Source organism: Leptonotus elevatus, chromosome 11 (genome assembly GCF_054856555.1).
Source record: "Leptonotus elevatus isolate MCC_2025b chromosome 11, RoL_Lele_1.0, whole genome shotgun sequence".
NCBI classification, from domain to species: domain Eukaryota; kingdom Metazoa; phylum Chordata; class Actinopteri; order Syngnathiformes; family Syngnathidae; genus Leptonotus; species Leptonotus elevatus.
In genome coordinates this window covers 8048582-8061978 of record NC_141249.1, presented here as the reverse complement: position 1 = coordinate 8061978, position 13397 = coordinate 8048582, and the positions used below count along the sequence as shown (strand labels likewise).

Sequence of the window (13397 nt, the reverse complement as noted above, 5' to 3'; positions counted from 1 at the left end):
TAGACTTTGTCGACTGTAAATTTTAAATAAATACCATTACTGCCAATTTTATGATTATGGCAGCAGCGAAGAAGTAAAGCAAAGCATATCTAATTTCAAACTTCTTTTGCCATAAAATATTTTTAAGAATTCTGTGATGTTGGTCACTTCCAAAGGCATCTTTGTAAGCGTTGCTTGTTGAAAAAAACGTACTTTGTCAGTTTGTTGTGGGAAAGATTACAACAGCTTATACATCACACTTCCATTTTATCAGCCAAGCCAGTGTCTGCGATACTAAACACATTTGAGGTAAAGGTAAAAGGTGTCACTGCCCTGTACTGATAATGAAAGATAATCATTTATAATACAGTCAATAACTGTTATGAATTAGCACGGTAAAAAGTTACACTTTTCTGCTACAGGATTTAGTCCCAGCAACTTTTTCTATTTAATTAGCTTCACTCATGGCCCCTTTTGAACTCATTTACATGGTTTGAGATTCCTTTTTTTTTTTTTTTTTTCAATGCACAGTACACGTTATTACAATATTTCTATTTATTAATCAACAGACTTGAACAGATATTTACATACAACTCTGTGGAGCAAACGCAATGGCAGATGAACTGCAACTGTGCCTTCTGCCTGCGGAATCGTAATGAAAGGCAACAGAAAATGAAAATAATGTACACTCATTTCAGCCAAGACCAGTGCACAGATGGCCCTGTTTCCATTGTAAATCACAGCAAAGAACATTATGAACCTCATCAGCTCAAGTCACAGTCGATCCTTCATACAACCTGAGAAACCCTGAGACAATATTAAAACGCTTTACAAAACCATACCTTCTTAACTTAATAACATACATAAGTACCAGTCATGAATTTATTAAATATAAACATAAGTTCCCTCGCATACATTTAAATATCCAAAACGATCATATGGTGATGCATGTTCAGCACAGAAACATCCGGTCTAACATTTATCATGCCACCAAATATGTAAAGAAACACGAAAATCATGTTAACACATTTATTGCAGCTTCAGATTTTTGAACCAAACCCAAGCATAAAATCAACATTAACATTTCCTGTATTAATGATAGGTCGAAATGTGACAAAGAATTTCCTGCTGTGTTTTCAGGCACCTTTTGGTGTCATAGTGACACCAGTGAGTGGCTTTCCTTTGTTTGCTGTTGCATACACTTTAATATCATTACGGATTAATTGAACGGAAATGCAGATGAGTTGGTAAACGCTTAATTACACAATTCCAGCCATAAACAAACCCATTCGATGATGGAAAGTACAGCAAGCTGGAGACAAAATGTATTTATTCGCTATGAGAGGAAGAGAATAGATGGAAGGGCAATAAAACTTGTACCGGAAACGTGTGTCACAAAGTTGTATTAAATAAATAAAGTGTAGGCTCCATCGAGACCTGGTGATTAACCAGGTCTCGATGGAGTTTATAGCATCTCATATATATATATATATATATATATATACATCTTTCTTTTGGCCTTTCCTAGACTAACGGATGTTGAAGTGGGCGTCGATGTCATTGTGCGCCATTGTGCGAGAGAACGCAGCCGACTCCTGGCCAATCGAAACGGCTCCCTTCGTCCCCTTTAAATTCAGTGCAAAAAAAGAAACGCGTGGTCTACATGGCATGTTGCGCTCCAAGATCTCCACTTGCAGACAATGTGGACGTGGATGGGCACTTGGAGACCGATCGTTTGTCTGTGCGCGACACTCTCTCCTGCCCCGCACCACCACCCGTAGTTATGCCACGTGGTCAGGGAGGTGCTATTAAAATAATTTGATGTCAATTAATTGATTTCTATAATAATTTCTTTCCTGCTTGTCTGTCAACAGATGCTGGTCCTCTCCTCCCATATCTTCCATGCTGTCTTTGTCTCATGTAGTCTCGTGTCTTAACTTTTACCCCAGCCTCTCGTTGCATTTCTTCTGAAAATCTAACCATGGATTTGATCATCTGGTCTCTCAACACAATTGAGAAGATTTTCTAGCTGAGAGGAGCTGGTAGAGAAGAGCCGGCTTGCCCCGAGTGGATGCCTGAAGCTGGATGCACCTTGGATTCCTGCAACAAATGGAAGATGGTGTGTATATCTATTCTGTCCATCGAGGATGTGGAAGACGTTACATTATTGGAATTCTGATAACAGGTGTCTTGCAGTTTGGAGCTGGCAGTTTCCTGATTTATCGTCAAATTCAGCCAAAAGCAGCAGTAGCAGCTCTATTGGAAGTGAACAAGTTGCCGGTCATTCTGGATGATGTGGGACAAGCGGTCAACACTCAGACTTGAGGCGACGAGTCAACGCAATCATGAAAGACTGCACAGAATTAGTCGGCAAACGTGTAGACGTTGGTGAATCGTCTTGAAAAATGGATTGCCAATTCGGCTAATTGATGCCCTCTGAGAGGCACCAGCAAGGACTCAAGGTTGGGCTGAAATTTTTATGTCAGGTTAATTATAACAATATTAATTAACTCGTTTGCTCCCCAAAACGTATTAAAACGGTCTGTTTAAACTAGTGCCATGGTCCCAAAAACATATGTATAATTATTTATTTATTTTTATTATTATTATTTATTTAGTTTTTGTATGCAATAGCATACAGAAGGCATTGATGCAGCCTCTGACCTGGAGAGGTTGCTTAAAGCAATGGTAGTTATTACAAAAAAAGGCCAGCAGGTGGCAGCAGAGTATAAGAGATCAACCAGGTCCATGTTGCAAAAAGCTCTTTTCCCCAGTGTTTTCAACAGGAATATGAATAATGATGATACTTAGCTAAATTCTGATGCTAATTGCTACAAAACAGAAACAGATACAAATATACTTTTTTTTTCCTGATGAAAGAAGAGAGTCTAATCTTTCTTTTGGCAGGTTCCACGTTTTTATAGCAATAGAACACAATCATTGTGTGGGCCTTGCAAAATCAGTCAAAATCCAGTAAAACAGCCAGGAGTGAAGGGGGTTACTTCAGTGAAAATGGCTGGGAATGTATAAGTTAATAATTTAAAAAAATATTATTTTTTATTTATTTTATATATAAAATAATTAACAAATTAATAATTACTACATATAATTACTTAACATTAATAAATTAATATTATTAGTAAAAAATAATAAGTAATTATATAATATACTATAAAATATATTTATTTTAAAATTAATTAATTAAAAATTATTAATAATGTATTATGGCTGTCAACCAGTTCAGAGTGTACCCCGCCTACTGCCCGTAGCCAGCTGGGATAGGCTCCAGCAACCCTGCGACCCTTGTGAGGAACAAGCGGTTAAAAAAAATGGATGGATAGATAATAATGAATTAATTAGAATGAGGTTAAATTATGTCAATTATGTCCCTAACCACCCTTTCCCTCCCTCCTAGAGGCTTACAGTTCTCAGAGTTCGGTTGTAATATTTCATCAATCTGATTCAGATTCAGAGGGATTGTTCCACATTGCTGTCATTTTTATAAATAAAATACAATAACATCTAGCACACATGTCCGCTGGGCTCAGAATCTGTCTGCCGGCGCCACCAACATCGCGTTACACCATCTATACATCAACTTAGACCTCCTTTAGCTAGTCTAAAATCTAGTCTATTTGAATTGCGATTGAATTGCTATAAAATACGCCGGCATAGCACGATCTACAAATTCACAAACAAAACTAGACTTACCCCAGCACAAAAAAATTAGCCCGTTTTTACGGCCAGCGCACGGACGCATGTCTATGAAAAAATAAGTGCTTGAAACATTTCTCATGTTGACCTGATTCCTTCTAGTGACAGCTGCTCGTTCACACATGACACGTCCTTGCCTTGTTGGTGTAACTGACTGCTTGGCCATTTTGTTGAGTCAGCTTCACCAACTGAGAGAAAAGCTGCTCCCAAACCATCCACATGAGGACGGACCATGTCAGCGCTGCATTATAAACCCGCAAACAAGAGCAGCAAGCAATGTGCTTTCACCTGAGGGTCGTAGCTGACTTCAGACTCTCCCCAGAGGAACCACATTTGAGATCAGCGTCGTGCATTCTCTGCCACATGAGGTACATCTGAGCCGGGAGGAATCGGTGGACCAGCAGCATATCTTTGTAGTAGCAAGGATCGTATTGGTCTAGATTGCTGGCGGGGATGTACAGTCCTGCTGTCTTAACGCCCATATGGGAGCTCGGTTCAAGCCCGGCTTTTGCCAGACACATCCCCAGGTAAACGTCATCGATGGGAAGAATGGTAATGGAAGGGGACATCTCGTGTATGACTGAAGCTGTGTAACCTGATAGCAAGAAGCCCCCGCCCCCACAATAGGAGGGATATGAGTTTGACTCATGCACCTGAACGGGGACGTAATACTTGCTCCCAGGTGAGCGAATGGGCCCTACGTTGTAGATCAGATGACCGGTAAAGAGGTGTTTGCCTCCATCGTTGTCTTTGAGGCTCTGGAGGAACTCCACCATGTTGTCCGTGTTAGCAAAAACGTCATCGTCACCGTTGAACAAAAAGCGAGCGTTGGGACAGTTTCTTTCCATCCATTCCAGGAAAAGCACTTGCTTCAAGGTGAGATTGAAGAAGGAGTCAGCGAAGTCCCACTGGAGGATGTCTTGGTACTCGCGCTGCTCCGCTCGGAGGAGCTTGTTCAGCCTGATCTTCTCAAAGCCGTGACTCGTCGTACCTGAGAGGAAGACCCTTCTGATCCAAACCCCGTTGTGTAATCTCTCCTTCGCCCACGTCTTGCGCAGCACCTCTCGACGCTCGTAGTTCGCCGGGGAGCTCTTGATGACCAATAGGAGGAAAACGTCCCCCGAATGATCAACTCCGCCACATTTATGAGGAAGGTCCAGAAGCATCGGGAAATGGCGACAGTGGCGATAGTACAGAAAGTCTTTAATACCGCCAGGAAGAGCGGCGAAGCCTGAGATGTTGGCTACAGACGTGTTTTGGTGACAAACTGGGATCTGCCAGACGAAGGTTTGGTTCTGGATGGCAGGTTCCCTAACGTCAATGCGATCATCTTTGATGCTTGCCTGGAGGCCAATGTTCTTTTGGTCAAGATTGATAAGGAGAGGGATGATCAACACACTTAGACTCCCGAGCAGCAGGCACGTCCGAGGCCTGAAGCGAAATATCATCCTCTGAACTCTGCGGAGAAAACAAGCACAAGACGTTATTCATTTACAAACATTATTGGACACGCATTTTAATACATTACACAGTTGACATGAGGAAATCGTAAAACAATGATTACTGTAATCATGAGGTATGTTGTTGTGCTGTGCCCTTGTGCCCACCCGAGAGTTTTGGGCATGCATTGGTCTGTGGTCTGTTTTTGTATGTCGAACTGCTGTACCTAATGAAATGACCACCTGTGTGCACAAACGACTGCAATGCTCGAAACAAGCGGTTTCGCATCGCATTTTGCAGGTCAAAATTTGGATTTTGCGTCTCATTAAAAAAAACATCGAATAGCAAAGCAGAATCACAGATTTGAAAATGTTTCCGCATGTTAAGGTTAGCGCAACGTTGAGGCAAGCTCGGTGCAAGATATCGAGCAGCAAGCTTTGCTGGCTACTATTGTAGCTAAACATGTTGCAGACTTGCTCCTGAGTCAGTAAACATCACTTCCAAGGCAGCGGATGAGCTACACATCTGACAACTTTGTTATTACAAAGTGATGAGGAGGAAAGACAATGAAGCCATGTTAGTTGCTAAGCTAACCTAAGGCGGACATGGCTAGCGCGTTTAACACCAAAATTAAGTGCTTGGAGTGATTGAGTCTATTTTTCATGGACATCTAGCTGGAACCGCATTAAAGCAGAGAACATCCAACTTTGAACAACAACAAAATAACAGGCAAATTAATAAGTGTTTGGACTCCGGTGACAAAGTCTACTTTGCTAAATAGAACCGGAAACGGGAATAAATTACGCTACGCTACAGCGTACATCAGCCAGGAGGAGTGGCCTATAAACTTAAAATTAGAAGATTAATAAATTGGAAGATGAATGAATGAATGAATAATATACAAGTAAAATGATTGGATGGTTGGATAGTGTAAAATATTTAAAATATGATATCGGTAATATTATATGTTTGGTTTCACAAAAGAGTCCTGAGTTTTGATTTTGACTTTCGAAGGTATGCACAATAAATGTTATCAAATTAAAGTACAGTAGTGAAGGGGGAAAAAAACATGGTTTGATATGTCCTCATGTAACCTCTTATATAAGGATATGTTGTTGTCCTGAACTGTTGTACGAATCCAGGTGCCCAACAATTTGTAAATAAAGGGCGGGATCAGCCTGGGAACTCTTCCTTGTTTTTACTACAGCCTTCCCTGCTTCGCAATCATGTTTTCGAGAGTGTCTGGGAGAGGGCTTGGACTGCCCGGTTTCTCACGCTCACAACTTTTTGCTAACGAATAAAAGACGGAGCGGCACTCGGTCCGGACGGAGTCCGCTGTGGAACACGTACGATTGCCCAGCCGTTTTTTGCAGCTCGCTTCACCCGGACCGTAGGCTCCCCGGTCTAGTGTCAAGGTAAGCGCTGATGATCATATTATGCTGCTTAACGTTGTAGTGTATTGATTGCTGTTTGCGGGGAATAACATACACCATTATTCTAGCAAATCGAGTTGTGATTATTGCTGTTTGCGGGGAATAAAAGGTACAATCATTCTAACAAAGCAAGTTGTGATAATTGCTGTTTGCGGGAAATAAAAGGTACAATCATTCTAGCAAAGCACAGGTGTTGATGACTGTCTGCGGGGAATAAAACATGATTATTCTAGCACAGTATAAAAGTGTTTATTGCTGTTTGCAGGGAATAAAAGGCACAGTTATTCTAGCAAATTGAGTTGTGATTATTGCTGTTTGCGGGGAATAAAAGGTGCAATCATTCTAGCAAAGCAAGTTGTGATTATTGCTGTTTGCGGGGAATAAAAGTTACAATCATTCTAGCAAAGCACAGGTGTTGATGACTGTCTGCGGGGAATAAAACGTATGATTATTCTAGCACAGTATAAAAGTGTTTATTGCTGTTTGCAGGGAATAAAAGGCACAGTTATTCTAGCAAATTGAGTTGTGATTATTGCTGTTTGCGGGGAATAAAAGTTACAATCATTCTAGCAAAGCACAGGTGTTGATGACTGTCTGCGGGGAATAAAACGTATGATTATTCTAGCACAGTATAAAAGTGTTTATTGCTGTTTGCGGGAAATAAAAGGCACAGTTAATCTAGCAAAGCATATAAATCTCTGTGTATTCATTGTTGCCGCCGACCACTCACGATCCTGCATAAAAATATAAAGGTGAAGTAGTGTTTTCCACAAAACAAGTAGATATATCTTTTTTTTTAATCACTTTTGCTTTGCTTCTATTACAAGAATATATACAGTTTGCTTGTTATATGAAATGTGAATTTAAGAAATACAAACTCTTGATATATAAAAATAGGGGCACATTTTTTTCATTTGTTATTTGTTTTTATCATATTCATCATGTTCTAATTGTTAACCCAGGCTTCAGGTCCCAGGGATCAATATGCAAAAAATAAAATAAAATAAAATATGCGCCACAAAATTAGAAAGTTGCTCTTCAAATGAAGTAATTGATTAACAAAACTGCCCCACGAAGAAAATATAATATTTTGAGCTTTGGACTGTTATTTCAATGTTTGTCACTTATGTCTTTCGTGATTCAACTACAGCAAAATCATAACAGTTTCAAAAATTATTAGGGACCGCTCTCATTATGATGCAGCGCAGTTTTGCACCAGTACACAAAATATTGAACATATAGTTTAATTAATACCTCTCAAACAGGGTCAATCAAAACAGAACATTATTGTCAGAATATTTGATACAGCTTTTGTACCACACGGCATTAGTTTGTTGTTGATGTTATGACTGGTCTGGTTGACAGGTATAAAAATGAAATTGTACATTTGCCACCAAGAACTAACCAGCGGGGGGACTACTGACCTACCACACTACAGTTTTTACATGTAATGTGTATTTGCTAATATTTTACATTATTCAACTTTTTAAGTTGAAAGATAATGGCACAAAAAATTAACTTGTTTGTTACCTTAACATCGACACTGTCACATAAAAAAATAAATAGAATAAAATAAAATAAAAAATGCTATAATGATTTTTTGTCAAATCTCATGCAAAAAATAAAACTTAACCACGAACATGTTTCCCTTTTAAATTTTATCATATTTTAAATATAATATTGTTGGAGCTAAAATTATGACCATGAGTGTATATTTTGGACATAAGCTACAGTATATCAGGTGTGGCGGAAATTAAAAAGTATCTCACTCACAATACTTTATTATTATACTTTGTTTCCCAATAATACGAATAATATCACCGTACAGTATTTAGGTGATTTAATGTGGAAGCTTGTTTTCAATCTTTATTTAGATGCACAGTGATGCACAAAGTATATTACTGATATTTCCATCATATTATTTGGTGTCACCCCCATATTCACCATTATGAGCCCACTTAAAAGACTTGACTAAATGCTCCAGTCAAAAAAAATTAGTCATAGGTGCCCACTCTCACCCATACTTTTACATTAAGGGTCCTGATGTGAGCTAAAAAGCAGACCTGGCAAGAATGCTTGCATGCGCTGCTGCTGCTGCTGCTGCTGCTGCAGTGGGTGTGGTGGAAAGTAATTACGCATACTCATGTCTCCTTATAGGTGGAATAAGTTGCGTGCGTGGTGGAATGTATTTAGTCATGAGAAAACTCACAAACACCAATTACAATTAAAGTAAAAGCAGAATACAGTCTGGTTTGAAAATCCTTTTCGGAAGGTTTTGGGAATTTGGGAGAAAACCCACATGAACATGGTGACAACATACTAACTCAAAAGAGGAAGGCTGTTGCCAAGATTCTAACCCCGAACCTAGAACCTGTGAGGCAGACATGATTATCACGAGTCCGTTGTGCTGCCCGAAATGAGTAAATATTTGCACCCAAAAAAAAGACAAAACATAAAACAATAACGTTCTGTTTGAACATGAAATTGTCTTTGTAATATAGGTTGGAAAGGATTTGTGTTTACATTGCCATTTTACACGTCCCGATTTCTATGGAACTGGGGTTTCACTTCACTACTCAAACTACAACACGGAGGCTTCTGGAAAACATCACGCCTTGGCATGATACTGACCTCACCCTGTTTCCCAACATGACAAAATCCTGTACTCAACTCCTAACTGCCAATAAAAACACAAATGAGCAAATATAAACCCTGAATGCTGACACACTCATTTCTCATTCTGACGTCACAATAAAATACAACGGGGTGCTTGAACCCACAACAACACATGGAAACTCCTATAATTATACTTAAGCTAAAAATTAATTTAAACATTCATTGAAAACTCAAAAAGGTTTTGGTCTAATTTCAGTCACTTTACAAAATATATATAATTAATAATAATAAATAACAACCGTAATTTATAATTCCTAAAGGGGAAGTCAGGTCTAACAATTTCTTTACAATAATAGTTTCTATGCACCCCCAAGTCTAAACACATTTTGATTAACTCATTCACTGCCATTGATGGCTATATATGTCAAAAATTCATTTTAACTGTTTCAATTAGTTTAACATTTTTCCACTTTTGTTAACAAGAGTATGAAAACCTAGAAAAAAAATTTTATTGTACATTTATAACAGATGTAAAATTTGTGATTAATCGTGAGTTAACTATTGAAGTCATGCCATTAATTACAATTTTTAAAAAATTATCGCCTGACGTGATTACTAGAAATTAGGGGCGTCAGGCGATTAAAATGTTTTATTGTAATTAATCACATAAATTCCCTAGTTAACTCCTGATTAATCACACATTTTATATCTGTTCTAAATGTACAATAAAAAAATCTAGGTTTCATACTCTTGTTAACAAAAGTGGAAAAAATGTTAAACTAATAGAAATAGTTCAAATGAATGTTTGACTTCTATAGCCGTCAATGGCAGTGAATGCGTTAATATTGTGTGAGTGGAATATGAAATAAGCAGCAAAATCCACCTGTTTTTTATCCGTCTCATTTTGCCATTGGCTGTCACCCGAAAAATACTTCACAGTGCCTAAGGGCTCAAGTAATGACCAATCCCAGCTCACATATTTTCTAGGTTTGTTCATGTGACGTTCGCAAGCTGATCTGATGACTTTCTGTTTTCATCATACAACATTTTGGCATTCGTCTTCTGATGCAAAATGGTTGAACGTGTTGCCATATGTCTTGCAGATTTTTATGCATTTCCACTAGACTTGTTTCCCAGGCAAATGCTGACTTTTTCCAATGAAGGTGTATGTGAAGCATTACACTAACCAATGATCAGTTTCACTTTTCTGACATTGCTACAGGAAGTGAAGATAATTGTTGTGATGTAGATGAGAATTTGCGGACCAAAAGCCAGGAACGTCAGATGTTGGAAGGCTGCACGTAATTCCTACAGTGTTGAATGTACAATTTTCCTTAACGTAAAAAAACCACACGTATACAACGTATAAATAAGTTCTGTTTTTAATGTTTTAAGTGCCCCAAAGACGTATTTATACTTCTTTATTTTTTATGCTAGAGCATACACAGAACGGGTGAAGCAATGGTAGTAATTACAAAAACAGACAGCAGGTGGCAGCAGAGTATAAGAGCGCAAACAGGGCCATGTTGAAAACAAGCTGATTTCCCCAGAGTTCTAAATATATTTGTGAATAAGGATGAAACTTAGCTAAATTCTAATGCTAATTGCTGCAAAACGGAAACAGGTCATAATAATATATATTTTTTTCCTGATAAAAGAATAGACTCTAATCTTTGTTTTGGTAGATTCCATGTTTTTATAGCAATAAAACACAATATTCTGTGGGCCTTGCAAAATCAGTCAAAATCCAGTAAAAGAGCCTGGAGCGAAGGGGGTTGCTTCAGTGAAAATGGCCCGGAGTGAATTAGTTAAATCGGAAATCAAGCCCAAAATTGTCTTTACAATAATATGTTGTATGCGCCCCCACTAGTCGAAACACGGCATTCTGGTTAAAATTGCATTAGTGGAATATGAGTTCAGCAGCAAAATCCACAGGTTTTTATCTGTCTCAGGGAGCGGCCATTTTGCCACTTGCCGTCAACTGAAAATGACATCACAGTCGACCAATCACGGCTCTCCTGTTTTCTAAGTTTGGCGATGTGGCGCTCGCAGACTAAGCCATGATTGGTTGTTACCTGAGCCCTGAGAACCTGTGATGTCATTTTCAGTCGACGGCAAGTGGCAAAATGGCCGCCTCCTGAGATGGATATAAATGGATGCATTTTGCTACTTTTTTTTCATGTTCTACAAACGTAGTATTAATCAGAATCAAAATACTTAGACGACTGGGCTGCAAAGAACACAATATTATAAAGAAATTTGATTGTCCCATGTTCACATTTCTTTTTTTGTCTGTTTTTTGTCTTTTCCTTTCTGTATTGCAATGTGATGGTCTGTCAACAAAATTGCCGGACAAATAGTAAATGTGAATCTTGTCCAGTCTCTTGCAATCAATCTCACACATTCACAAGAATGGAACTTTCCATTTAGAATAATTGTCGTCCAAACTTAAACGGCAATTTACATCAGAACATTTCTCCAGACTACAATTTTATTTTTGACAACATAACTAAGCTTATCTTATCCATACAAAATGACAAAAAGACTTTTCATTTTGATGTCACTGACTTATGTGTGGAAAACAGCAACAGCTCCATGTTTTAGTCCACTCACTCAAACATACAGTAGTTTTACAGCACATTACACTTGCCATCAAGAAAAGGGGCGTCAACAAAATCTCAATCATTGATCAAAACAGCACTGTACCAAAGATGTGTTCATAAATTATCCATTTATACATTACATAGATTTGTACACTGTGTATTATCATCAGGTTTCCTGACTATGGAACATCGTTAAAAATCAGCTTCCAAATTTAATAAGCAGATAGATAGATAGATAGATAGATAGATAGATAGATAGATAGATAGATAGATTGGTTGATTGATTGATTGATTGATTGATTGATTTGATTGATTGAACTTCTTCCTTGAAAGAGCTCATATTTTAGGCATTGGTGATAACAGCATGCACTTTTACCACATTTTTACTTTTCATTAGCTTAATTTTTCATTTGTTTTTATGATTGGTTGAATTATACTTTGAACCTAAATAACAAAAAAAAAATAACATATGTACCATATATTAGCCTAAAACACTGATAGGCTGATTAGAATGCTTTTTGTTTGGACATTTATTTTCCTGACTCAAACCTATTTCGGTTTCATGTCGGAAATTGACGGGTGTGTGTGTGTGGGGGGGGGGGGGTGGGGGTAAATTTTTCTGGCTGTGTTTCTTTTTAATGTTTTAAAGAGCTCGCAAATAGTAATTCCTGTCCCTGTATGAGAACTATTTTAAATGTTTTCTGCTGTTGCTTCCCCAAACCTCAACATTACAACAGTTTTTGAAGTAAGGTAGAATTAGAGAACAGACGAATGTACGCTTGTTTCTGCTCCCTCTTTAGCTTTGTGAATGATGTTTTTTTTGTTTTTGTTCTGCTATTTTGAACATGCTTAACATGTGGCTTCCAGATATTCCACTCTTCTATTGTGACCCCTAGAAATGTGATATAAAAGAAAATTAAGCTTGTTAACATACTGGAGCAATGTTGGAGAAATTTCAAGTTAAACTCCTTGTAAAATGTACTTCTGAGTGCATCAACCTTCAGGCTACTAAGTTTTTTTCAAGTAAATATCACACCCCATTTTTTTCAGTATACATTGAACCAAATTAAATGTGTCGCAGTTTAAAAAAAAAAAAAAACTGGGGGATGGATCACTAACTGTCGCTATTCATATAATTATAACGGGTGCTCTATAATAAATCGAAAGATGTTATAAGGAGAAACGGATGCGCGTACTTACTTTGCGTGGGAGCTTCCTCACCGTGTCCGCGTATGTTTGTTTGTGCGCGCGTGCGTGCGTGAGCTGAAGGACAGCGGGATAAAGTACAGCCACTGTCACCCACTGCACGGGCGGGGCGGGGCCTGATAACTTTCGAACACCCCATCCAACCACACATCGCTTACTAGGCTACACTTTTTTTGTTTGGCAGAGACAAAATACACACTATAGGCTATAGCCTACATACATGTCAACAGTACTAAGCTTACTGTGTCTATTTTATGTGTATTGTAAAGAATTGTGGTATATATCAGTGACTTAACACACTGGTCATCACTAAGCAGTTCTAAGATCAGAGGGTTTAAATACATTGGCACATCAAGTCACTTTTACATAAACAAAATACATGAATATGAATTATATGCTAGGTATG

At 38.2% G+C, this 13397-nt stretch overlaps 1 protein-coding gene across 1 annotated transcript; it reads right to left on the bottom strand.

Annotated features, from left to right (window-relative positions):
* Window positions 1-120: 120 nt before the first annotated feature.
* Window positions 121-13094, bottom strand: LOC147165711 (N-acetyllactosaminide beta-1,3-N-acetylglucosaminyltransferase 3-like). Its single transcript, XM_086089326.1, has 3 exons — window positions 12986-13094; window positions 3982-5151; window positions 121-2079 (listed from the first exon to the last, which is right to left on the bottom strand). The coding sequence occupies exons 2-3, from the start codon at window positions 5139-5141 to the stop codon at window positions 1983-1985; spliced, it is 1257 nt and encodes a 418-aa protein (XP_085945452.1). The 5' UTR covers window positions 5142-5151; window positions 12986-13094; the 3' UTR covers window positions 121-1982.
* Window positions 13095-13397: the final 303 nt, after the last annotated feature.